General features: G+C 51.6%; 1 protein-coding gene across 1 annotated transcript; it reads left to right on the top strand.

Annotated features, from left to right (window-relative positions):
* The first annotated feature begins 343 nt into the window (after positions 1–343).
* Positions 344–25977, top strand: TRIM25 (tripartite motif containing 25). The gene is given in 9 exon segments (XM_019415676.2): positions 344–610; positions 612–947; positions 4929–5024; positions 7715–7948; positions 11237–11408; positions 13189–13254; positions 16622–16648; positions 17143–17241; positions 19948–25977. Coding segments are annotated over 9 exon segments (1827 nt in total). The 3' UTR covers positions 20478–25977.
* The last annotated feature ends 770 nt before the right edge of the window (positions 25978–26747 follow it).

Genomic DNA, 26747 nt, shown 5'->3' with positions numbered 1-26747 from the left:
GCCGGGGCAACAGCGCGACCCGGGCCGGGGTTCTCACCTGACGCGCAGGTTTCCTCCTCGGCGGGCCGTGGGGGGCAACCTGAGACCCCGAGTCCGGCGCCCGCGCGCACCCGAGGGAGCCTCTGGAGCTCCGCGCGCGGTCGACTGCGACCGCGCGCCGCGACCCCCGGCGCCCCCGCCCCGGAGCGCGGCCCGCCCCGCCCCTGCCCCCACGTGACTTCCTGAAAGGCCCTCGGGGCCCGCCCCTCCCGCCGCTCACTTTCGTTTCCTAGGCTGTGTGGGGCGGCCGCGCGGCGTTCGCGACCGAAGTGCCAGCGCGTCTCGTCCGGTCCCCAGGAGCGCCATGGCGGAGCTGGTCCCCCTGGCCGAGGAGCTGTCGTGCTCCATCTGCCTGGAGCACTTCAAGGTGCCGGTCACCACCCCGTGCGGCCACAACTTCTGCAGCTCGTGCCTGGACGAGACGTGGGCCGTCCAGGAGCCGCCGTACCTGTGCCCGCAGTGTCGCGCCGGCTATCAGGAGCGGCCGCAGCTGCACAAGAACACGGTGCTGTGCGCGGTGGTGGAGCAGTTCCTGCAGGCCGAGGTGGCCCGGGCGGCGCCCTCGTCCCCCCGACGGCTGCACGCCGCCCGCCCGCGCCGCCGAGCCCAGCCCGCCCTGCCAGGTGGCCTGCGACCACTGCCTGAAGGCGCCCGCCGTCAAGACGTGCCTGGTGTGCATGGCCTCCTTCTGCCAGGAACACCTGCAGCCGCACCTCGACAGCCCCGCCTTTCGGGACCACCAGCTGCAGCCGCCAGTCAAGGACCTGATGCGCCGCAAGTGTCCCCAGCACAACAGGCTGCGGGACTTCTACTGCCCCCAGCATGATGAGTGCATCTGTCACATCTGCCTGGTGGAGCACAAGGCCTGCTCGCCTGAGACCCTGAGCCAGGCCAGCGCAGACCTGCAGGTAAGGGGTGTTGGGGGAGGGAGCCACTGTGGGCATAGTGGCCCACCACGGATCACCTGGGGTAGGGGGATGGGCCCTGCTGGGCCTGAGAACCGGGGCAGGGCGTCCCCAGCGTCGTAATAGAAAGGGGCGGGGAGAACACACAACCCTCCTCTGTCATCCTTGGTCCACTTTCTTCCCCCCACCCTCTGTCTTAAAAAGGGGAATGCTGAAGACGGGTGGTTGCTTGCCTTAAGCCTAGTATTTGTCTGATGGTGTTTAGCAGAGGGTTTCCAACGTCAAATATGAGCCCTGGAGGTTACCTCTGTTTCCGCATTTAAATCCCGGCAGCTGGAATTGAATATAATTAGTTCCATTTTACAGTTGAGGAAATGGAGGTCCAGAGAAGTTAATTTAGCCTGAGCTGTTGGGACCCCAACGGGTTTGACTCTATGGTTTGCCGTTTCTCTCCATGACCACTGGGTGCATGGAGGATGTGACGTTCTTGCAGGCTTGAGGTCATGTGTGCAAAAACTTTTGGTGAGCCAGAGAGTGACCAGGGAGGATCGTTTTGAGCAGGATGGTGGGCAGAGTCCCAAATATCTCTGGATACTACCCAGAGGGACAGCCAAACTCTTGCACCATAGTGACCTCCACCTTGGCTGTGCAACTTTGAGCACAGCCTTTGGTTCCTGGGGCCTGAGTCTTCAGTAAAGCAAGGAGGCGGGACCAGGTGGTTTCGTAGGGGGCCTTCCAGATCTGTGTTGATTTTAATGGTTTGGGGGAAATCATAACTTCTCCTTGTGGACTCAAGGCAGAGGCTGAAAGGTGTAATTGAACCACCTTTTTTTATATCAGCCTGAGCTCCGAGGCATGGCCTGATTGCCTTTCATTTTCACAGTCAAGGACTGTCCTGTTGTCGAAGGAGATAAGAGACCCAGCGGAGGTTTGCGGTGGCGCCGGGACCAGGCTCCGGGCCCTGCTCCTATGAAGCCATGGCCCTTCCTGGGCCTGGTCTGCTTCTCTGTCTGAGCTGGGTCCCTTAGGACTTCTTCCCTGAGTCTTGGAGGGCCAGGGGTTGACCTCTGAGGCACAGCTATGTCGGGCCTCGCCGCCTGGGTCTCCAGCTGCCACACTAAAGAACCTGCCTCGCCTTTCGAGCCAGGAGCCCTGCTCTGCTCCATATCAGCTGTGGTTCAGGGCAAGTCGCTGCAGTTCTCCCAGCCCCGCTTCCTCATCTGTAAAATGGGGTTAAGAGCATTTCTTCTCAACCTGCAAGGGTGGTCAGGAGGCCCTGGGGAGATGAGCTGTGTGGGAAGTGCTTTGTGGGCAGGTCCTGGTGTCAGGTAGGTGACTGGTTGACCCAGGCTCCGACCTGGGCTGGGTGTTGAGACCTGAGCTTCAATTCTGCCTCTTCTTCCTAGCTGGGTGAGCGCTGCCTAAGCCCTGCCGGTGTAGTTTCTGGGAAGAGAGCTTGCTGGGGGTGGTGTCAGGCGACCAAGATCTTCGTGGCCCTGGGGTGCCCGGGCCTGTCCCTGAGCACTTGGGCAGCCGGCTTCTGCCAAAAGGCTCTTCTAGAAGTTCTTATCCAGGGAGGCAGAAGGCAAGTAGGGGCAGGAGGGTTCCTCTCAGCCTGGCCGGGAGCTGCAGCTATCTCTCTCGGCCTCTGGGGCCCGGAGCTGGAGTCTGCACCCAGTGTGCCTGTGTGCCATACTCGCTTGGCTTTGTAATCCTTGTAACCGGCCTTGCCTTGCTGCTTCTTCCATCAGCCTCCACGTCTAGCCCTGCCACCGCTCGCTGCTGGGACAGAGCCAGCCCCAGCTGGGCAGTGCCCCAGCTGTGGGAGGCTGGTTCGTCCTGGCCACTGGTGTGGGGCAGACCCGGGACTCTGCTGCCTCCCACGTCCTCATGGCGGACCCAAGTCCCTGATCTGTGAACAGGTCCTCAGAACTTCAAAAAGTTCTCTACCCTTGATGAGGGGAATGTTGCACCTCTCAAAGTCCTTGGGCCACTTTCCTGTGTCTGGAGCCAAGGAGGCCCCTCTCTGCCATCAGGGGCCTGTCATATGTGTTTGATTACTGACGGATAAAGTTTTCCCGAACACAGAGGTCTGGGGTGCACTAAGAGTGGCTGTTGGAGGTGGAACAGTGTTGGGCTGTTGGCAGCCCCCCAGGTGTTCTGAGTTCTCTTGCCGTTCTGACCCCTGTGAGGCCGGATCTGCCATGGCCTGGCCTCCTGCCTTTGGCCCACAGTTTATCTTGGCTACTGTGAGAGGCCAGGTCAGAGGGCACTGTCACAGAGGTTGAATTGGAAACACCATCAGTAACTTGGGCTTTCGGGGTCAAGTTAGTGTGGTCTTGGTCTCCGCTTCTAGCGCCTTATGTGACTTGTCACTGTGTTGTTCAAATCCAGATTCAAGGTCAGGTTCGGAACTGAATATCTCTAGTGGTGTGGGAGGGCTGGAGGATGTTGAGCTAGCTCGTTAGGGGAAGTAAATGTTTTTTGTCTAGACTTTTCTAACGTACTCAGTGCTTTGATTGTAACACCAGGATCTTGGAACACCAGTTAACAGAGATGTGACCTAGGGCGAGCCACTTCATGACTCTGCTTCAGTGTCCTTATTTATGTGGTTTTTTTTGAAATGTTTATTCTTGAGAGAGAGAGGGAGAGAGAGAGGGAGAGAGAGGGAGGGGGAGGGGCAGAGAGAGAGGGAGACACAGAATCCAAAGCAGGCTCCAGACCCTGACGCGAGGCTTGAACTCACAAACCGCGAGATCATGACCTGAGCCAAAGGCAGTCGCTTAACCGACTGAGCCACCCAGGCGCCCCTCAGTGTCCTTATTTATAAAGGGTGGGTCGCTCTCACTTTACAGTGTTGTTTTTAGCTTTAAGTTAATACCTGAAAAGCACTAGAACAATGCCTGGCTTGCAGTGAATATATAAGAAACACTAGCTACTCTTACGGTGGTGGTGATTTTCCTTGCCATTTCTACACCATAACGTTTCACCTGAGCAGGGAGGCAGGACACTCCAATATCGATTCTGAAAATTGATAGAAATACTAAGAGACCTAAGATGATACTATTTTCCTTCATGCATAATTGACCTTGGTTCCTGGAGGTGGTTAAGGACTTTGTAATTCTGAGTCACCTTAATTCAGTTTCGGGGGTTGACCTGGTGGGGGACTGGCCTCCTGCTTGTTGATCCTCATTCTTAGGGTGTTAGCCCGCGGAGGTCCCTGCCTGTGGGGCATACCAAATGAGCCTTGGACTCTGACTCTTGTTCCTGCTTCCCTGAGGTTGACCATGGCTCTTCCAGCTGTGTTCTGGAATTGGCAGATGACTCTGGGAGAACAACTGCAGAAACCAGGCTTTTCTCTCTGGGTTTTCCTTCTCCCAGATCTTGGCTGTGTCATCCTTCCCTGCTTAGTTAGCTCTCCCTTGTCATTAAGCAGATTTTTCTTCCCAGTAATTTGTCTGCTTTTCTGGTTGTTTGCAGTGGGAGGGCTGGCTAGAATGACTGAAGCAACTGTCCCAGCCCCAGCTGTTCTGGCTATGGTGTGAACTTGGCCCCCTTGCTGGGCTTCTTGCCTCAGTTTCATTGTCTGTAAAATGGGTGTGCCAACGAAGCAGCTCTTAGTAACGCAAGCTGACTTTAGTTTGGCTGTACTAGGATCCAGGCACTATGCTAAATCCTTACATTGTTTCAGTTAATCCTCCTACTAGCCCTGCGGGGTGGGAACATTTGTATCTATTTCAAGGCCAAGGACCTAGGTGAGAGACTCTTGGACAGCTGGGAATGGGTCGGTCTAAGTCCTGTGCTCCTAACTTCTTTCTTGCACTGTCCCTCTAAAAGTTGGAAGGGAGGCAATAAATAAGAGAATGCTTCAAACAGCTACAGGCAGGCAAGACCTGGGCCAGTAGAAACGCCTGTGGGACCTTCTGGTGTTGGCTGGTGGGGGCTGGGCTGAGGTGATTTCTCACCTGCTTGTTTTCTCCGCAGACCAAGCTGAAGCATAAACTGACCATCATATGCGATCAGATCAATGGCGCATCGAGGGCGCTGGAGGATGTGAGAGCCAGGCAGCAGGACATACGGGTGAGTGACAGGGCTGTCCACTGCCAGCCCCGGCCCCAGACCCTCCCTCAGCCTCCAGGCAGGACAGGCTCAGCTCTGATCTCCACAGGGCTACACACATGGTGTCACACATGGCGTCGGAATTAGACATCACCCATGCAGGACATCCAGAAAGCCATGTCCCCAGGGGAGATCCTTCATAGACCGAGACTGAACACTGTCTACAAGCCCTGACCTTGGTGTGAGGAGGACGGGGTCAATCACTAAAAATTAGGGTTAAAAAGTAGTAATATAGACGCGCCTGACTGACTCAGTCAGTAGAGCATGGGACTCTCGATCTCGGGATTGTGAGTTCGAGCCCCGTGCTGGCGTAGAGCTGACTTAAAAAAAAAGTCATGAAGGAGCACCTAGGTGGTTCAGTCAGTTAAGCGTCCAGCTTCGCCTCAGGTCGTGATCTTGCAGTTCGGGAGTTGGAGCCCCACTTTGGGCTCTGTGCTGACAGCTCAGAGCCTGGAGCCTGCTTTGGATTCTTTCTCTCTCCCTTTCTCAACCCCTACCCTGTTTGCACTCTGTCTCTCTCTGTCAGTAAAAAATGAATAAACATTAAAAAAAATCATGAAGAAAAAAGTATTAATATAAAAAGTGATTATGTGTTCTTTCTTTCTTTCTTTCTTTTTTTTTTTTTTTTGAATGTTTATTTATTTTGAGAGAGAGCACGCACAAGCACGAGCTGGGGAAGGGCAGAGAGAGAGGGAAAGAGAGAGAGAGTCCCAGGCAGGCTCTGTGCTTCGGACCTCGATCCCACAACCGCGAGATCATGACCTGAATGGAAATCAGGAGTTGGAGGCCCCAAGTGGTCATGGTTTAAATGGGAAAAAAAACAGGAAGCAAAAGTGTATACTCACTAGAGTTACATCTTTTTATGAAAATAAAATGTATCAGTTCTAGGGCTGTCATAACAAATTACCACAACCTCCGCTCACAAGGAGAAATGTATTCTCATAAAGTTCTGGAGGTCAGAATCCTGAAATCAAAGACAGGGCCACACTTCCTCATTCTAGAGAAGAATCCTTCTTTGCCTCTTCCAGCTTCTGGTGGCTCAGGTGTTCCTAGGCTTGTGGCTGTGTTACTTCAGCCCCCACCTCTTGTCTTCTCATGGCCTCCTCCTCCCTCTGTGTCTTTTCTTCTGTCTCTAATAAGGACACTTGTCATTGGATTTAGGGCCCACCTGGATAATCCAGGATAATGTCATCTCAAGATTCCTACCTTAATTACACCTGCAGAGACTTTTGCTGAGTAACGTCAGCTTCGCAGGTTCTGGACAGATCTCTTGGGGGCCACCATTCAACCCATTACGGGAAGTATGGGAGAAAAGACTGGAAGGAAGGATAGGAAGAGAATAGTAGTACCAGTATTGGAGTGGTAGAATTAGAGATTTTTTTGGTCTAGTTTTCACAAATCTTGTAAGTTTTTAATATTATATATAAAAAGAATACATATATATAGAATGTATGTATTTTATATATTTATATATATTTATGTTTTATATACGTAGAATATATTTATTTTATATATATGTAATATATATAGAATACGTGTATATAGAAGAATACACGTGTATAGAAGAATGCATATGTATATATACACATACACATATATGTACACATACACATACATACATACATACATATATATATGGAAAGTTTTTAAGTAATCTCTGTACCCAGCGAGGGCCTTGAACTCATGACCTTGAGGTCAAGAGTTGCATGCTCTTCTGACCCAGTCAGCCAGGCACCCCCAGAGTCTTTTCTTATTACTTTACTACTATGGGGGGTTTTCCTCATTTCTTTGGTTGAAGCTGGGTCACCATCAGACCTCTGTTCTAGCCGGGAGTAAAAGGGACAGGGAAGAAGAGTGTCACACATACCACTTTTGCTCACACTGCACTGGGAGTAGCTTAGTCACATGGCCAACTCTAGCTGCAGGGAATCCTCGGAAATGTAGTCTGGCAGGGCAGCCACGTGCCCTCAGAAACTCCAGGGGTGTTCTCTTACTGAAAGGAAGCCATTCTGTCTGTTTCTAAGCTTTATATGAAGAGCATCATGCTGGACGTCTTCTTCTACAGGTGGTTTTTCCCTCATTTGTCCATGCATTGCCCCAGCTCATTAGTTTTCGTTACTATCCAATATTCTATCCTGTGAATAATTTGTAGATTTGTATCAAGTCTCTTACTTATTTTTAATTTTTTTAACTTTCAAATTTATTTTAGAGAGAGAGAGAGAGAGAGAATCTTAAGCAGGCTGCACACTTACTGCAGAGCCCGATGTGGGGCTCAATCCCACGAACTGTGAGATCGTGACCTGAGCCGAAATCAAGAGTCGGACGCTCAACCGACTGAGCCACCCAGGCACCCCTCGAGTCTCTTATTGTTAGACATTCGGTTCTTTCCGGGGTTTTGCCAATTCAAACAATGCTGCTTGTGAGCGTTCTTGAGTCTGTCTCTGGGGTGGGCATCTGAGTACATTCCTTGATTTGGTCTGAGCACCTTCAGATTTACTAGATGTTGCCAAATTCCCACCCAAAGCGGTTGTGCCCGTCTGTACTCCCACAAAGTACAGGGAAGAGTCTCCCGTGCTCCACACTTCACCACTGCTCTGTACACAGGCTTAGCTTTTTTGTCTGATGGACGCCCCTGTGTCTTACCCCGCTAGGAGACTGCCCGCAGGAAGACGGAGCAGCTCAGACAAGAGTATGTGGAAATCAAGATACTCATTGATGCCGCAGAGGCCATCTGCACACGAAAGATAAAGGAGGAGCAGAAGAGGGTCAATACCAAGTTCGACAACATTTACCAGATCCTCTTCAAGAACAAGAGTGAGATCCAGACTCTGAAGGAGGAGATTGAACTTGCCCTGACCAAGGAGGACGAGTTCGAGTTTCTGGAGGTAGGTCTTGATGAACGCTCTTTCTGCCTGCCGTTACGATGTTGATTATAGGTGCAGTGGGGCCCTCGAGGTGGGGCTGTAAGAGGTCATTTGAAGCATCCCCCAGACACACGCTGTATCTACTTTCTATGCCGTGTGACAACTTACCACAAACTCAGTGGCTGGGGAGAGCATATGTGTGTTATCCCACTCTCCATGGCTTAGGAGCTGGGACCGGCTGAGCTCGGCTGGGCTGCTGAGCTTGGGGCATCTCCAAGCTTGCTGGCAAATTCAGTTCCTGTGGTGCAGGCGTGAGGTCCCTGCTTTCTTGCCGGCCGGTGGCTGAGGTCTGCTCTCCGTTCCCACAGGCTGCTGCCTTTCCTTGCCACGTACGTGGCCCTCTCTCCACTTGGCAGTTACCTCTTCAAAGCCAGCAGAGAATTTCTCCCTCCAGGAAAGTCTGTTCCCTTTTTTTCCTGCTTAGATTATTAATCTTTTCTTTTTTTCCTTTTTTAGAAAGAATATTCTTCTTCTTTTTTTTTAAGTTTATTTATTTATTTTGAGAAGAGAGAGAGCACGAGTGGGGGAGGGACAAAGAGAGTCCCAAGCTCTGTGTTGTCAGTGCAGAGACTGACGCGGGGCTCGATCTTACGAACTGAAATCATGACCTGAGCTGAAATTAAGAGCCGGATGCTTAACTGACTGAGCCACCTAGGCGCCCCTCTTTGTTTTTGTGTTTTTTTTTTAATATTCCAGTGTAACACATACAGTTTTACATTAGTTTTAGGTGTACAATATAGTTATTTAACAATTCTTTTTTTTTCCTTAAGTGATTCAGCAATTCTATACGTTACTCAGTGTTCATCGTGATGAGTGTGCTTTTTTCCAAAATTAGTTATTTCTTCTTCTTCTTTTTTTTTTTTTTTTTTTTTTTTTTTTAAACGTTTATTTACTTTTGAGACAGAGAGCATGAACGGGGGAGGGTCAGAGAGAGAGAGGGAGACACAGAATCTGAAACAGGCTCCAGGCTCTGAGCCATCAGCACAGAGCCTGACGCGGGGCTTGAACTCACAAACTGCGAGATCATGACCTGAGCCAAAGTCGGACGCTTAACCGACTGAGCCACCCAGGTGCCCCATTCTTCTTCTTTTTTTATTTTGGAGAGAGTGCAGACAGGGGAGAGGGGCAGAGAGAGAGAGAGAATTCTAAGCAGGCTTCCACACTCAGTCATGGGGCTTGATCCCATGACTTTGGGATCATGACCTGAGTGGAAATCAAGAGTCAGACGCTCAACTGGCTGAGCCATCCAGGTGCCCCATGATGTGTGTGCTCTTAATCCCCTTCACCTATTTCACCACTCACTTCTTGGTAACCGTCAGTTCTCTACAGTTAAGAGTCTGTTTCCTGGCTTTGTCTCTCTCTCTCTCTTTTCTCTTTGCTTGTTTGTTTTGTTTCTTAAATTTCCACAAATGAGTGAAATCATATGGTATTTGTCTTTCTCGGACTTAATTTCAGTTAGCATAATGCTCTCTAGCTCCATTCATGTTATTGCAAATGGCAAGATTTCATTCTTTCTTACAAGCCCGGTCCCTTTTAGTGGCTCTTACCTGGTTAAGTCAGGCCCACCCGGGATACTCACCTTTCTGATGAACTCAAAACCAACAGATTTGGGATCTTCATTACATCCACAATATTCCTTCAGTTTTTCCATCTAAGGTAACCTGATAACAGGAGTGACGTCCTACCATAGTCACTGTCCTGCCTATACTCAGAGGGAGGGGATTATATAAGGTGTGTACCCCTGGATCAGGTGGGCATTTTGGGGGCCATGTTAGAATGTTGCCTACGCCCCTTTCCCCCTCCCCCCTCCCCATGGACCCTGGAAGTGTCTTTCTAAAGCACAGACCCCCCCCGCCCTATCTGACCTCATGTCCCTTAGCACCCCTGTCTTTGGCATCACACTCCTCTCCTGCCCCGTGCTGCAACCACAGCAGAGCATCACCATTACCCAGACAGACCCGGCATTGGATGGGAATGCCGCGGCTGTCCTTTTCCCAAGGCCGCTCCAGACTCCCCCACCCCCGTCTTCCTCAGATCCTGCTCTTCTGCCCTTCCTGGTGATCAAGTGGGTCGGTCTGCCTCTGCTGTAGCACTCGGTGGCGTTGTTTTAGATGTGCTTGTCGATGTGTCTGCTATCTGCTCCTTCGGGCCAGCCCTTCCCTTCTTAACTGCCCCCTTCCCCTGGCCTGCAGCGTGCAGCGGGTGTCCCGGTGAGCCCCATCGATGGGGTGACGACACCTCAGAGGCCCAGGTTCCTTGTTCAGGTCCTGGGGAGAGTAGAGGAGTGGCTGGGAGTCTTCTCTTCCCCCCGCACAGACTTCTTTCCAGGCCTAGGCTCAGTGCCATCGAGTTTCATCTCTGTGGTCCTTCTTGTGTATTGGAGTAGCTGCCTAGAGCTCTCGGAGAAGGATTCAAGTCCCTGTCTGGGGACCTCTTGATGTTGTGTGACCCGATTTTAGCTCAAGTCTGGGGACTTTTGTAAGATCCTCCCTTTTCCCTGGATGTGCCCTGGCCGAACCCTCTGCCCGCTGAGGCAGCCCTGTCCAGTTTTAGAATGGGTGTTTGGAGCTGGTCTTTTGAGGGTTGGAGATGGTCCTGAGTCTCCTGTACTTTTCCAGCCACAGCTGGAGGAGTGGAAGAGCATTATCCACGGGGGTCAGGAGATTTATGTCCCAGCTTTGTCCCTGCCACCAATTGGCAGTGTTCCTAGCAGGACACTTTTTCTCTTTCTGTCTCCCCCCATTCCTTTCTTCCTCTCTCTCTCTGTCTCTCTTTCTTTTCCTCCTTTCCTTCCACGTTATTTATTTATTTCCAGTTTATGTATTTTGAGAGAGAGCGTGCAAGCGGGAGTGGGGGGCAGAGAGAGAAGGGGACAGAGGATCTGAAGCAGGCTCTGTGCTGACAGCAGAGAGCTTGACGCGGGCTTGAACTCATGAACTGTGAGATCATGACTTGAAACCAGCAAGAGTTAGATGCTTAACTGACTGAGCCACCCAGGGACCCCACGTTGGTTATTTCTTGACTTCAGTTTCCCCCTTGGTAGGTGAGTGGCCTCTGAGGGCCCTGATCCACAGCGCTGTGACCAAAAGTGGCACATTAGCCCCCAGCAACCTCTGGCCTGTAATTTGAGAAGGCTGATTGGACTGAGTGCCCGTGGACACGGGGAATCTCCTCCTGGAGTTCATGAGGGCTGAGCTCAGACCCTGGCTTCCCTGCAGCTGCCTGAACTAATACCCTGGCTTGTTTCAGAAAGCGATCAAACTTCAGGGAATCTCGACAAAGCCGGTCTTCGTCCCCAAGATGGAGCTGAATCAGGAGCTGATAAAGGGTGTCTGCCAGGGCACCTCAGACCTCAAAAATGAGCTGAAGCGGTATATCAGGCTGCCCCAGGACAAGAAGCCCGAGGGACCCACCGGCTTAGGTAACTATTAGCAGCCCCCATGCTCCCCTTCTGGGACCCCTGAAATGGAATCAGCATTTTGGAATCGGGGAGAGGGTCTTGACCCAGAGCACTGGGGCTTCAGTTTTGGGATCCTGAAACATCCGCCCTCCATCTGGGAGGTAGTGGGGAAACATCCTGACATTGTAGCCATCCTTCCTGAAACATTTCTGGGGGCCTTGATGTCAATGATGGGACTTTTGGACAGGCTCTTTTTGCATGTGATCTTGAGGCTGGCTCAGGTGGCTCTTTCTTTTCTTTTCTTTTCTTTTTAAGTTTATTTATTTTGAGGGAGAGAGCACAAGCAGGGGAGGAACAGAGGGAGAGAGAATCCCAAGCAGGTTCTGCACTGTCAGCGCAGAGCCCGATGTGGGGCTTGACCTCACAAACCATGAGATCATGACCTGAGCCGAAATCAACAGTTGGGTGCTTAACGAACTGAGCCACCCAGGCAGCCCTCAGATGGCTTTTGAATGGACCCTGGGTTATCAGTGTGTTTGGTGGAAGAATGGCTGGTTTTAGGGTCAGAGAAACCTGGAATTCCCCCCGGCACTCCCTTTTTTTCCTCATGCTGCCATATCCAGTCCATCACCAGGTTTTACTTCTTAAATATCTCCTGACTCAGTCCAGTGGTTTCCCTGCCAGCTGTCACCTGTGGCAGCTTTCTAAATAGTCCTGCATCCACTCCTGCTACAGCCAGAGAGAGCTTTTTAAGATGCAGATCTGATTTCTCCCTCTCACCCCGTTTAGAAAATATCCCTTGCTTGTAGGTTTCAGACCACGCTCTTGACCCTGGCCCTAGAAGCCCCTGCCTGGTTAGGTCCTGTCTATTTCTCCAGCCCTGAAGTGTCCCCTCCTCCCATACATCTCACTGCATTCAGTTGCTTGCATATGCTAAGCTTCCTGCCACAGGGCCTTTGTATGTGCTCTTCTCACTGCTTATAAGACTCAGACTCCACCATCTTCACCAGTTAACTCCTGTCACCCTTCAGAGAGCAGTTGAAACAATATGTTTCTCAGCAGACCTCCCTATCGCCACTCTCACTGCTCAGACTAGGTCCCAGGATCCTTGTCATCCCTTGGGAACCTTTGCACATCTGTCATTTTATTCTTCCCCCACTAGATTGCCATTTCTGTGAGGGCAGGGGCTGGGTCTGTTTTTCATCCAGCATTCTCTCCCCAGTGCTTAGCACAGAGTCTGGCACATAGTAGATTTTACTGTGTAACCCAGGGTGGGGGGAGTTTGAATTCCAGCTTGTCGACCCACGTGTCCTTGCAGAGGAGCCTCTGGGACAGGTGTGGTGCACTCCGTAGCGGGTAAAGCTGTTGATGCATTGGACGCGCATATTTGTTTTCCTGCTGCAGCAGTGATCGCTGGTCTGGGGGACGAGGGGTGGTGGAAAAACTGGACGGAGAGGAACCAGCACTGCACAACAGGCATCTTGGCCACCCCACCACAAGCAAGGTGCTCATCCCCGGCTACACCGGGAGAAATGGAAGCGTAGAGAGGGTTCAGAGGTCACGAAGCTGGGCGCTGGCAGAGAAAAGACTTGATCCCGGCTATGTTTTAAGCCAGAGAAAAGAGGGACACACCAAACTCGTCTTTCTGTCCCCTTGTTTCTAGCTCCTGTAAATGACTGGATGGGAAAAGTCCGTGGGAGTTGCCTTTGTAAAACACTCTCTCTGCCGGCCCGTGGCAAAGCTGGTTCCTGGGGTTGCTTTGGAAGAGCTGCATAAACTAATCCCTTCTTCTTTGGCCCAGGGAACCCTGGAGAGCATGGCCCAGCGTCCACGCACAAACCCGCACACTTTGTGAAGAAGGTCCTGAGTAAGTAACCCTGCTGCTGTCCCTGTGGCTGTGGCCTGGCCGTGGCTGGCCGGAGCTCTGGCCGACACACTCACAGGTGTTGCCGCTCCTTCTGGGTGGGCTCAGCCCGTCCCAGGTTGCCGGGGGCCCGAGTGTATCTGGAGACCGGCATGGCTACGGCCACAGCGAGTGGAAGTTGGAGGGGCTGTCGCAGGAGCTCCCCTGGGGTGCTTAGCAGGACTGGCCCATCGGCACTGGCTGTGTGGGCTGCCTGGGCCTGCAAGGTTACCAATGGTGGCTCGTCTTGAGAAATACTTAGCGATACCCAAGTTTTGGCTCTCGGGCAGAGCCCCCTGGAGGGGCCTGGCCATGGTCCTGGAGGAGCAGAGGCCAACCCTCGCCAGTAGTTCAGCGCTGTTCTGTCTTGAGTTGTCATGTGCTTGTACCATCATAGCACTTCCTAACCTTTTGTCATTATTGCCCTTCTCTTACCCGCCCTGCTCCCAGCCATTGAAGACATTTTTTTCCTAATGGCCCACATTGGTGAAATTTTAATACCACACATATGTGGTATGCCTGTTTAACTTTTTTTTGTTTTTAGTATTTATTCATTTTTGAGAAACAGAGACAGAGCATGAGCTAGGGAGGGCAGAGAGAGAGAGGGAGACACAGAATCCAAAGCAGGCTCCAGGCTCCAAGCTGTTAGCACAGAGCCAGACACGGGGCTCGAACCCACCAACCATGAGATCATGACCTGAGCTGAAGTTGGATGCTTAACCGACTGGGCCACCCAGGTGCCCCGCAGTATGCCTGTTTATATGTTATGCTTTAAAAAAGTTTTTTTAATGTTTTATTTATTTTTGAGAGAGAGAGCGTGAGAAGGAGAGGGGCAGAGAGAGAGAGAGAGGGAGACACAGAATGTGAAGCAGGCTCCAAGCTCCAAGCTGTCAGCACAGAGCCTGACACGGGGCTCGAACCCACCAACCATGTGATTATGACCTGAGCTGAAGTCAGATGCTTAACCGACTGAGCCACCCAGGTGCCCCTATATATTATGCTTTTTTAAAAAAATATGTGTATTTATTTTGAAAGGGAGTGAGTGGAGAAACAGGCAGAGGGGAAGAGAAAGAATCCCAAGCAAGCTCTTTGCTGTCCACACAGAGCCTGATGAGGGGCTCAATCTCACAAACCACAAGATCATGACCTGAGCCAAAATCAAGAGTCATTTAACTGACTGAGCCACCCAGGTGCCCCTATATATTATGCTTTTATACGTATAAAGAGTAAGACTTCTTTCACCCTCTTCCACCAAGAATGAATTTTTGCCCCCTTTGGGGCCATATCAGCCACACATTGAGAAGGCACATGCTGTTGAGGTGGGGGCTGGGGAGAAGAAAGGTCCTCAGTTTCCTCATCTGTCCAACTTGGACCATAATGATACTGACCTCACGGGATTCTTATTAGTGAACCTCAGGGTCACTTGAGACGTTGGTTGTGAAGCTCTTATTTTATTTTTATTTTAGAGAGAGTGAGTGAGTCAGGGAGAGGGACAGAGGGGGAGAGAGAGAGAGAGAGAGAATGAGAATCTCAAGCAGGCTCTATGCACAGCCCAGAGCCTGATGCGGGGCACCATCCCTTGACCCTGGGATCATGACCTGAGCTGAAATCAAGAGTTGGTCACTCAACGGACTGAACCGCCCAGGGGCCCTGTGAAGCTCTTTTAAAGGCCATAAATATGCTACTGAACTGTGGCTGTTACTGCTTCCCTGAAAAGTGAGCGTGAACGGAGGAGTGCTGCCCCTGGGGGATGAGGGAGCTCTTGGTCTGTGTTGTTTGCTTTTAGAGTTTAGTTTGTCTTTGGCATTTCCAAATGGAGTGGAGCCAGGGGCCAGGGTGCCTGGTGTGGAGGGAGCAGGGAGCCCTCAGCTCACCAAGAAAATGTAGAAGGGCACCTGGTGTGACTGGGGAAGGGAAAGATAGGGGGACAAATGCTGTGCACCTATGTCCTTCTCAGGTCACGCTCCCCCAGAAGCTTCCTCGCCCCTGCCCCAGATCACAAGCATCGCTCTTAGCAGGAGTGAGCTGTGGTGCCGGCTGGGGACTGAGATGGGGAAGTTGGCAGGGAAGGAGTGGATCGGTCACAGTGTAGATGACACTCTGAACCGCTGTGATGACTGGGGAGGGGGCCTGTGCCGTGCCCTAGGTCCGTGGCACAGCGTGGGGTCCTCCCAAGATGCTGGTCCAGTGGGAGTGGGCAGGTGAGGAGGAGATGGGGGCAGAGTGAAGACAACACCTGGAAAAAGGACTCAGAAGTGGGAGGAAGGAGAGCTATGGGGTCATGTGGGGCTGAGTGGGGGCTGGTGTGGGGGGAGGGAGAGGATAATAGGAGAGAGGGGGGCTTATCTGGAGCGTAAAGCACCCTGCGGGAGGGCAGGGATAAGATCCAAAACACCCCTTGTCATTCCAGTGGTGAGGAAAGTGGTGGAGGGAACCTGAAATCTTCTAGCTCAAGTAGACTTGAGTATGCATCGCAGTCACCAAGGGGCTTGTAAAACACAGATTGCTGGGCCCCACCCCCAGGCTTTCAGATTCAGCGGGTGTTTGGATGAGATCTAAGAGTTTGCATTTCCTACAGATTCTCCGGTGATGCTGCTGCTTCTGGGGACCACACTCTGAGAGTCATTGCTTTAGCTAAACTTAGTCTTCACAGGTGCACACTCCAAGATAGTTTTTAACGACTGTTGTGATAGGGGAGCCCGGGTGGCTCAGTGTGACTCTTGATTTCAGCTCAGGTTATGATCTCACAGTTCGTGGGTTTGAGCCCCGCATCAGACTCTATGCTGATACCGTGGAACCTGCTTTGGATTCTCTGTCTCCTCTCTCTGCTCCTCCCCTACTCATGCACATGCATTCTCTCTGTCTCTGTCTGTCTCTCTCTCAAAAATAAATAAACATTAAAAAAAATAAAGACTATTGTGATACTCGGCAAGCCATTTCTTTGCTGGTTCCCTTTATTTTTTGGTATGTTTTCTCTTGCATTTTCCCTGTTATAGAGATGTAATTTACCTACAGTAAAATGTACAGATCTTACATGTGCAGTTAGATTAATTTTGACAAATGCATATGTGTGTTACCATTACTCAAATCAAGTTAAAAAACTTCCATTACCCCAGAAAATTCCTTCATGCTCCTTATGATCAGTGTCAATCCCCCAAACCACTGTGGCAGGTTTCTGTCCCCATAGATTCATTTGCTTGTTTCCAGCTAAAACATCCTAGCTTTATCTGCATGGGTCACATTCAAGCAAATGATTGTTATTACGGTATTTTGAAAGTGTCACTGTGCAGTGCTTGAACGTAGCTTAATTCTAAAAAATTTTCTTTTTCAGAAGAAGAAAAGAAACACAAGAAACCTCGTAAGTTATGCATTTGTACATCTTTCTGTTTCTTGAGGTTGCCCAGGTGTGGAATTAAATGCAGGGAAGGCTGCCGCCTCTCTCATTAGGTTCTGCGATGGGGCCCGAGTTCTGGGATTCTGTCCTCTAGTGGCAGGCGGGCCTGAGGTTGGAGGTGAGGGCAAGTGTATGTGAGTGAGACAAATAATGAGTGTAGCCCTGTCTGGACGTACCTGTATCCTCCCGGCTGTCCAGGTGTGTGTTTGTGGAAGTAGCTCTTGAAAATCAGTTTCCTCAGGGAGGACTGGCCATCTGGTCACTCTGTGTCAGGTGTTCAATTCATGTTTCCCCTCCTCTGCCTCTGCCTCACCCGTCCATATGCCCACCTTTGGAGCCCCAGAACAGTTACTGGGTTTAAAGCAAGCAGGCCTGGAGACTGAATTATTGCGGGCAGGGGGCAGTGGGGTGTCCACCCTGAGTTGGTTCTGAAAACGGCTCTCTGTGTCCTCATCCAGCTGTAGCCAAAGCCTCCGCTGTGCAGCCGAACCCGGTGTCCCTCACGACCAAGGTGCTGGACACCTTCTTAGCCAAGTCCAGGCCCGAGCTCCTAGAGTGTGAGTAGCATTGGCCCTGACGAGCGGTCCCGCTGGCCCTCGGGCTCTCCTGTTTAGCTCTCTGCACAGACCTTTGCCCTCGCCACTGTTGGGAGGTCCCGCTTGGCTCCCCCTACCCCGGTTAGCAACTCGCCCGTCCTCCGTCAGCACCTGCCCTTCTTCACCTCCCTTCCTAGCCAGCACAGACCTTGCAGAGGTGCCTTGAACCCCCAGCCCTCGTGAGCCCGGCTCGTCCCTTTCTCTGGGCTGGCACCTGCTGCCCACGGCTGTGCCTCAGTCCCGCTCTAGGTTTCCCGCCGGCTCCTCTGCCATTCTAGAGCCTTCCCACTTGTCACAGCCTCAGTCTTCTGCATGCCCTTCCCACCCCGCTTCACAGAGAAGAGGGGCCCCTCATGCTCTTGTTATTGCCATTTCTCTTGCATCTACACCTGCTCCCTCCTGCCCTCCCTGGGCCCTCCCCAAGGCCAGCCAGGCTCCTGCTGTCTGGACTCATGCTCTTGCTCTGGCACTCACATCTTCGTCCTCACCTCCTCTCCTGGGGCCTGCCCCTCCGCAGCGTGTTTAAATCTCCCTCATCACAAAAGCAAAGCAAAACAAACAAATGAAAACAAAAACAGTGGCCAGTGCAGCCAGCTTTTCTTGGCTCCTGCGCTGTGTCCACCTCCCTTTCACCTGAATACTGGTTAAAAATACAAATTCCTGGGCCCCAGGCCAGTGCTGCAAGATCAGACGGCAGGGGACCAGCCTGGAAAGCTGTTGTGAAACTCATTTCCTTGGTGATCTTTTTGAGGGAAGATGGAAAAATGAAGCTGCAATGTCGTCCCCCGGTGCTGGTCCTCAGCTGTGGCTGCGTGTCAGATGCCCCGGGGAGCTTGACACAATCTCCCTGCATGTCTCTGTGTTTCTGAAAGTTTCCGGGCCGGGGGGGAGGGTTGTGGGGGGCCAGAACCAAGAGTCTCATTCTCTCAGGGCAGTCTGGCCTCTGTCCCCACGCTCAGCTCTGGCTGAGGGTAGTGGCAGCCCCCGTGCAGCTAAATGTCAAGGACACCTTTCAGCCTTCAGTTGGCTGGACCTCTCAGCTGTATCCCTCCTTCCAGGAACACTCTCTCCCTAAGGCTGCTGAGTCCCTGGGCTCCCCTGGGCTCCACCTGCCCCTCTGGTCACTGGTCACTCCTTAAGCTCCTTTGCAAGCTTGCCCTCCCTTGTCCAAGTGGAAGTGATTGGAGTTTTTGCCTCACGGCCAGGTCTAGGCTCCTCCCACCATCGCTCCCTCGGTTTCCCTTTTGTACCCGCAGCCTCACACAGCAGCACCTTCCATGTGTACCCACTTCCCTGCAGTGGCCATGATCTGTCTTGCAAATTGCGGCCCTGGCCCCCCTTTCTCCAGAGCTGTAGCAGGCCTGGGGGGATGGGTGGGTACCTGGGTTTCTCAGGACCAGCCTCCCTGGAGCTTCCTGCCTTCCCCTCCCCCATGCTAGACCCAGGCCTGGCTCTGGGCCAGAGCTAACTGCTGCTGAGCTGCTGGTGGTGTGCTGAGCCAAGTGTTTCTGGATCCCCATGCTCCGGGGGCAGGGAAAGTGAGTTCTAGCAGCTCAGGACCTTAGAGAACATGTTCCCCAGCCCATTCATTTTGCCCACGGGGAGACTCAGGGCTCTGAAAAGCATCCTGCCCTAAGCCACCTAGCAAGGGAGTGGCAGGAGGTGGTGAAACCCCAGGGCTCTTGGTTTCCCGGTTCCCAGGTTCCCAGGCTAGGGATTGTCCCTGTGCAGTGCTGCCTGGAACCTTTCTCCCAGGGTCCAGGGTCTCCTGGGAGGGAAGGGGTAGAGATGGGTGTGTCCTAGGAAGGAGGTGGAGGGTGGGGACCACACAGGGCTGAGCTCAGTCTTCAGCTCCCCTGGAACTGGTTGGAAGTGTCGGGAATATAGTCCGGTAATTTCCGTGCTCACAAACATTGTTCAGCTCCCTGCTGCCCACCAAATAAAATCTAGACCCCTTAACTCTCCGCTGTGTGGCCCCAATATGTCCCCCTTCTCCTGCCAGGGCCTCTCTCTCCCAGTTGCCCAGCCTTTGTCGGTCCCAGCCCGTGCCCACTATCCTTGTGACCCCAAGCTCTGCTCTCGCTGTGCCCTCTGCCCCGCTCCGCTTGCTTCTGTTTAATTCTCATCTTCCTGTTGCTCAGCTCAGATTCCAGCCTACGTGGGCAATGTTCCCTCGTGCTCTCCCCACCCTTCACGTAAGCTGTTTGCCCCTGTAGCGGCGTGCCCACCACTTAGCGGCGCGTGTTCTCACAGTGTTGTGCGGAGGGGCTCGCCTCGCTTGCTGTGGCGTGAACTCCATGAAGTCAGGTGCCAAGTCTGCTCAGAATCGTGCGTCTTGCGCAGAATCGGGTGCTCAGTAAATGGCTTTGGGTGGATGAGTAGATAGATGGGTGGCTGATAGATGGACGGATGGCTGGATTGATGGCTAGCCAGATGGACAAATGGCTGGCTGGCTGGACAAAATGGGTGGATAGATGGATATGTGTACGGATGATGAGTGGATGGATATTCGGCTATGTGGGTAGATGGATGTGTGGATGGGTAGACGGAAGGATAGATGGACAGGTGGATAACAGAAATGAGCAAATACGACCAGTTGGGGCAAGGTTTAAAAATGAGAACGCTTTGGGCTCCTTGTAATCGGTTCCTTGGGTCATGCTTTCTTAGATGCCACTAAGTTCAGCCTGGACTACAACACCGCCCACAACAAGGTGGCTCTGTTGGAGAACTACACTGTAGCTTCCGTGGCCGACTTGCCCCTGAGCTACCAGCCACACCCCAAGAGGTTCACATACTGCTCTCAGGTGCTGGGCCTGCACTACTACAGGAAGGGGATCCACTACTGGGAGGTGGAGCTGCAGAAGAACAACTTCTGCGGGGTGGGCATCTGCTACGGCAGCATGCCGCGGCAGGGCCCCGACAGCCGGCTGGGCCGCAACAGCGCCTCCTGGTGCGTGGAGTGGTTCAATACCAAGGTCTCTGCCTGGCACAACAATGTGGAGAAGACGCTGCCCTCCACCAAGGCCACGCGGGTTGGCGTGCTTCTCAACTGTGACCATGGCTTCGTCATCTTCTTTGCCGTCACCGACAACGTCCACCTGATGTATAAGTTCAAGGTGGACTTCACCGAAGCTGTGTACCCGGCCTTCTGGGTGTTCTCTGCGGGTGCCACGCTCTCCATCTGCTCCTGCAAGTAGGCCGGCCACGGACACTGACCTCTGGGTGCCCAAGACAGTGGTGGAAGGCCTGCAGGTGGAACTGTCCCAGAGCTTCCTGCGACTCTTCAGGGTTGAGAGTATGGGAGGGGGGAGGGGAAGGTGGGGGGAGGGGGAGGTGATCGCGCTGTGGACCAGGAAGCACTTCTGCCTCCTGGTGCCCATCAGGGCAGGGTGACCTCCTCTCTCTTGTTCCCGTAGGTCCCCAGCTGCTGGCAGCTGGATGGGGTTTTGGGAGGTAAAGTCATTAGCGCCCTTTCCTCTTGGAGGGAATCTGTAGCCACTGTGGGCCCTTTCTCGGGGGGGTTGGTGTAAGGTCCTGGCCATCTGGGGCAGCCTTCGGATCTTAATGTTTTGATTACTCTCGATAGGGCTATTCAGCTTAATATATTGATTTAAAAAAAAAAATCCCATGTCATTGAATTTCAGTATTATTCACCCCCTGTATGTGGGATTCGGGTGTATGCTCAGACTCCTGGTTATTTTCTGTCCTTAAGGGAAACTGCCCATTGCAGGTCTCTACCCAGATCAGAGTTTCTAAAAGAAATGGGTTCTCTCCCTCCACTGGAGAATGGCCCTGCTTCCCTTCCTTTCCTCGTACCTCATACCCCGTCAACGGTTTTAAAATATTTAATCCAGCAGGAAACTTTTCAGACTAAGGTTTCAAACCATGATCTGAATGTGTTGAATTTGTGATTCAAGGTCAAGGTGACCCAGGTCCCATGTTGGGAACCCTTCCCACTCCCACTCTTGGTGGACACTCTTTGGCTGCACCCACGAGAGCCTTGCGGGAGGCCTTCTTCCCATAGCTTAGGCTTTGGAGCCAGGAACACCACTGGGCAAGGGTGACCCTGACCTGGGTTGACATTGTGGTGGTTTTGCTCTTACTAGCGTCGTGGCTTCTTACAACTGTGCTCAGTGAGAGCCTCTCATCCGAAGGGCTGTGAGGTACTTGACTGGCTGGTGTAGACACCACTGTGGCCAGTACAGTCAACTGGACTGCTGAGCTTGATATCCCTGGTCCACGATCATACAGACGAGCCATGTGGGGCTACCTCCGGGACCATGCCAGTTCTCTTGCTGGGGTGACCACCTGTGGCCAAGGGAGTCTTCTAGCAGGTCCCGTGGGAAACGGCAACATTCCTATTCATCCCTGGCCACAGGATGCAGGCCCGGTGTGACCCTCTTGCGAGTCGCACGCCTGTCACTGGCACTGCATTAACCCTTTCTCTTGTCCTCATTTGAGCTAATTCCAGATGTGGGGACTGACCAGGCTAGGGGGCCCAGAGACTTTCGGGGCCAGTGAGAGAACAAGCTACGGGACTGAAGCACAAGGGGTATCTTTTCCTGCAGTGTTTTCTGTGCAGTGAAAATAACCCCAGTCTGCTAAGGGGCAGGAGGGAATGGATTGCCAGAATTTCCCAAGCTCCTTCTATCCTGATGTTGTCAGGATGTAAAGTCCCAGTCCAAAAGTGGGAGAAATTTAACCTCATTTTGGTGAAACGAATCCTGGGATTTCCTAAGAGGGGAGCTCAGGTCAGGCTCTTTGTAGTATAAAAAAGAGGTCAAGCACTGGGGACGTGGGGACCCCGGACCTTTTCTGTGAATGTTTGAGAGTTTAACGTGTCTCTGGCCTTGTGCTGGAGTCCCGGGGCTCTCGAACCAGGCCCAGAGCTCTGCGAACCCTTGACAGGTGTGTTGATCTGCGTCCCTTCCTGGTAAGGACCTTCACTTCCTTGGGAGAGAGATCATCTTTTTTGGGGAGACATCCCTGCAATGGCTGAGATGCAGTTTTTAAGTTTCCTTCCTTTGATTCTGGGAAGGAGAGTTCTTCGGTGATTCTTCTCTGCTTTTGGCAGAGGTCAAAAAGATCTTCGTCGATCTTCTGAAACAAAAGCCTTGTCTGAAGCCAGTTCCTACTTGGGAAACAGCTAGGCTTAGAAGAGGAGAATGCTGAAGGTTAATCCTCGGGGTCCTGCTGTGGCTCTCCCTGCAGACCCGAGGGGCAACGGAGGGAGCTCTTCCCTGGCGACCGTACAGGTCACGATGGGGAAGCACTGTTCTCTCTGTTTCTAAGAGGCGAGGAGGTAGCCCAAGGTGGACTCTGCCAGGTGCTCTGGAGATGTGGATCGAGGTGTGTGCATCCTCGCTGTCTCGAGCCATTCTGTTTGCAGTGGGGAGACCTCACACTCCTCTCGCCTTGCAGGGCTGCTGCCCAGCCTAGAGTCCTCAGATTTGGGGCAACATTGTATTCATCTGACTTCTCGTTTGCAAAATAAGTCAGATGAGGTACCGGATGACTCCACTCACGACTCTGGCCATCCCATCATGGAGGAGATTCCTCCTAGATGGCCCCCTGGTACCCTGGGGAAGAGTCAGAAAACCCAGAAACAGACATAAAAATACTATCCCGGACTCCTGGTATCAGGGACTGACTCAGTCACTCTGGCATGATCAGAGCAGGGCCAAGTTTTTGTATTATTCAAGACTGGCCGGTTCCCCTGTTTTAATTACTCAGAAATGGATCTGCGATCTATAACTAATACTGGTATGTTATCTCCTTTATTCCGCCTCTCCCCACTATTGATTTTAGTTAATTAGTAGGAGTATTTGTGCTATTATTTCACGAGCTAATTTTTTTAAAGAGTTGATTCTTCAGGACATCATTGGGGCTGTAGACACAGATCTTTTGAAACCCATGAGAAATACTAGGGCCAAGGCTGGTCGACATGCCTTAGAAGCTGTGAATGTAAAAAGCGGTGTCTGCTAGTCTTTCTTGCTTGCAAGTCTGTGTAGACCGTGCATACGGTGTCTATACACACTGAAAAGTAAAGCACTTTTCTGAGCTCTGTGAGTTCTTGTGAATTATTGAACCCGAGGGAGGTCATGTGCTATGGACTAGATGTTCATGTTGCCTCAAAACTCACATGTTGAGCCGTAACCTCCAGTGTGATGGTATGGGGTGGAGAGGTTAGGTCATGAAAGCGGACCTCCCATGAATGGGATCAGTACCTGTATAAAAGAGACCACCCCATATTGCACCCTTGCCCCTTCTGCCATGTGGGCACACAGCAAGAAGACGGCTGTCTGTGAACCAGGAAGTGGTTCCTCCCCAGAAATTGAACCTATCAGCACTGGCTCTTGGCTGGATCTTCCAGCCTTCAGAACTGTTGAGACATAAATATGTGTTGATTTAAGCCACCCGGTTTCTGGTGTTTTTGTTATAGCAGCCCAAACTAAGATGCCCCGGGAGTGCAAAACGGAATAAAGGAAACTGTGTTTAAAATGGAGTTAGGAGGCCCGAACGGGGAGCCCTCGGGCTGTACAACTCCTTGCAGCCTTTTGCAGACCCGATGGGAAGAGCGGACCCTGCGTTGCCCACAGGAAGAAGCCTATGCTACCCAGCAGGAGGAAGGGAGATTTTTCTCCATCCCTGGCAACAGCCCAGCCAATGAGACCGTCCCGAGTCAGCCAATGAAAGGGCCCTACACTTGGAACTCCCAGTTCACACCAATGGACCTTTTGCTTGTAACAGCTCCTTCCAACTCCCCCACTTTCCTCTCTAAAAGAATATTCTCTTTTGTTCTCAGGCCATGCCTGTAGTTCGTTTTGTGACTTGCATGTCCCGAATTGCAATTCTCTGTTATTCCTGAGTAAATCTATTTTTTTGCTGGTAAATGACTTTTAATTTTCAAGGTTAGCATTACCTTCTGGATTTGCCAGCCAGCCAGAGGTGTCGGTGGCCTGGGGACCCTGAATTGTGGTTGCTGTCTGAAGCAAAGACAGTCCTGTCCAGGCCGTGTCCTTCAGCCTGTAGAGCCCAGATGCCAGCCTGTCAGTGGCAGAATTGCCTCAGTGCACCAGGTGCTGTCAGCATAGAGGTGGTGGGACTTGCAAGCTTGGAATAAGCCCTTCCCGACCAGTCTCTCTGAATGAAACACCCTGTCCTTGAAAGGAGCTTCCCACGTGTCTTCTCTCCGGTGTCCAGCCTCCAGGGTTTAAAGTCTGGTTTTGTTCTCTCACACCCCACCCCTCTTGCAGTGTTTGTCTTCCTGTCCCTGTACCCACAATATGCTCAATATGTCCGTTACAGACTTGCCTGTCCCTTTAGAGATGCCACTTCGGCTTCCGCGGGACACGCTTCTGTTCCAGGACAGGACCTCCTGACTCCTTAGTAGTAGAGCAAAGCCGTGAGCACGCGTGTGTGTTTGAGGGCTGGTTCTGAGCTCTCTGTGGTTGCGGGAGTGCCGCATTCACCGATTGTGGGCTCTGTCCTGGGTCTTCCCTCTGTGTTCTCACCTCATTCCAGGTGGTCTCGAAACACCCCTGCATCTCGAATGATGGACGGACCCCAGCCTTTGCTGACCCTGTAGGGGCGGTCTCCCTGCGCTTTTCAAGAGTCTCAATACATAAACTGTAGGAAGGCTCTAGAAAAACAGGTCTGAGTGAGGGGATGAGAAGAGACACTGATATAATAAGGAAAGCAAGTTGAAAGGGGTAATTTGAGTGAAAACGTCTCATGACTGATGATTTCCCTAGCCTATCTTTTGTGACAAGATTTTCTGTGCTGACCGGGTGTTTCCTCTCAGAAGTCCAGACACTTGAGGTTTTTCATGTTTCCCCATGTGCTCCTGGATTTTCTCGATTGAAAACGTGTAGGTGGGGGCACATCCCCTCCCAGCTGGATTTTGAAAAGTTCCTGGTTGAATGTCCACAGGGGGTCCTGCTGGGCGGCTTCCCTCGGGAGTTTGCTGAGGAAACACTGATGCATGGGGGCTAGGGTGAGGCGGCATGCCATGGTGCTTCTAGGAGGTTCAGCTCCCACGTTTGTAGTTTTGGGGGCATTTATTGTGCTTGGTGTTCTGTGAGCCTCCTGGGTCTGTGGTTTAGCATCTGGCGTTAATCCTCGGTCATTATTCTCTCAAATAGTTTTGTTCCTTTTTCTCTTTCTTCTGGTATTCCTATTGTGTGTATACCCTTGGATGCTCTGTTCTAGGGTTTTTTTGTTTTTGTTTTCTTTTCAGTCTGTTCTCTGCTTTTCAGTTTCTTAAAATTTTTTTAATTTAAATTGTTTTTAATGTTTATCTTTGAAGGAGAGAGAAACAGAGTGTGAGTGGGGGAGGGGCAGAGAGAGAGGGAGACACAGAATTGGAAGCAGGCTCCAAGCTCCAAGCTGTCAGCACAGAGCCCAATGCAGGGCTCAAACCCATGAATCACGAGATCATGACCTGAGCCGAAGTCGGACACCCAACCGACTGAACCACCCAGGCGCCCCTCTGTTACTGGTTTTTAACTTCATTCCATTGTGGTCTGAGAATGTACTTTGCATTGTTTGAATTGTTTGAAATGTATCAAGTTTTGATTTATGATTCAGAACATGATCTAGCTTGGAAAATGTTCATGTGCACTTGAAAAGATTGTGTATGTTGCTGTTGTTGAGTGGAGTTATAAACTGACCAGTTGGTCAAGCTGGTTGACAGTATTGTTTGAGTCTTTTATTTATAACCTTACTGATGATTTATGTCTTCTTATATCAATTCTTGGGAGAAGGATGTTATACAACCTTATATAACCTGTCTTTCTTATAGGCAGCAGGTGTTTGATTCTTGCTTCTTTTTGCAATCTTGCAGAAATTTGACAATTTCTGTTTTTAATTGATACATTTAGACTGTTTTCAGAATGGGAAATAATGCTGTGGTCATCATTGAAAAAACTGCCCTGATTCTGTTTTTTTATTTTTAATTTTTTTAATGTTTATTTTTTGGGAGACAGAGAGTGCAAACAGGGGTGAGGGAGGGGCAGAGAGAGAGGGAGACACAGCATAGAAGCAGGCTTCAGGCTCTGAGCTGTTAGCACAGAGCCTGACGCGGGGCTCGAACCCACGAACTGCGAGATCGTGACCTGAGCTGGAATCAAGAGTCAGATGCTCAACCGACTGAACCACCCAGGCGCCCCTTCTCTTTTGTATTTTTTAAAAAAATTTTTAATGTTTATTTACTTTTGAGACAGAGTGCGAGCAGGGAAGGGGCAGAGAGAGACAGAGACGCAGAATCTGAAGCAGGCTCTAGGCTTTGAGCTGTCAGCACAGAGCCCGATGCGGGGCTCGAACCCATGAAGCGGAGATCATGACCTGAGCCGAAGTCAGACGCTTGCTCGACTGAGTCCCCCGGGCTTCCCTTCTCTTTGGTACTTTTGATCGTTCTCTTTCCACTGGGCAGGTCCTTTCCCCGGTGCTGCCCCGTCCTGTGTTCC

This window comes from Panthera pardus, unplaced genomic scaffold (assembly GCF_024362965.1).
Source record: "Panthera pardus isolate Hobbes unplaced genomic scaffold, ASM2436296v1 HiC_scaffold_3, whole genome shotgun sequence".
Lineage (NCBI taxonomy): Eukaryota > Metazoa > Chordata > Mammalia > Carnivora > Felidae > Panthera > Panthera pardus.
Note: the sequence above shows the minus strand (reverse complement) of the source record. Positions and strands in the feature narration are given on the sequence as shown.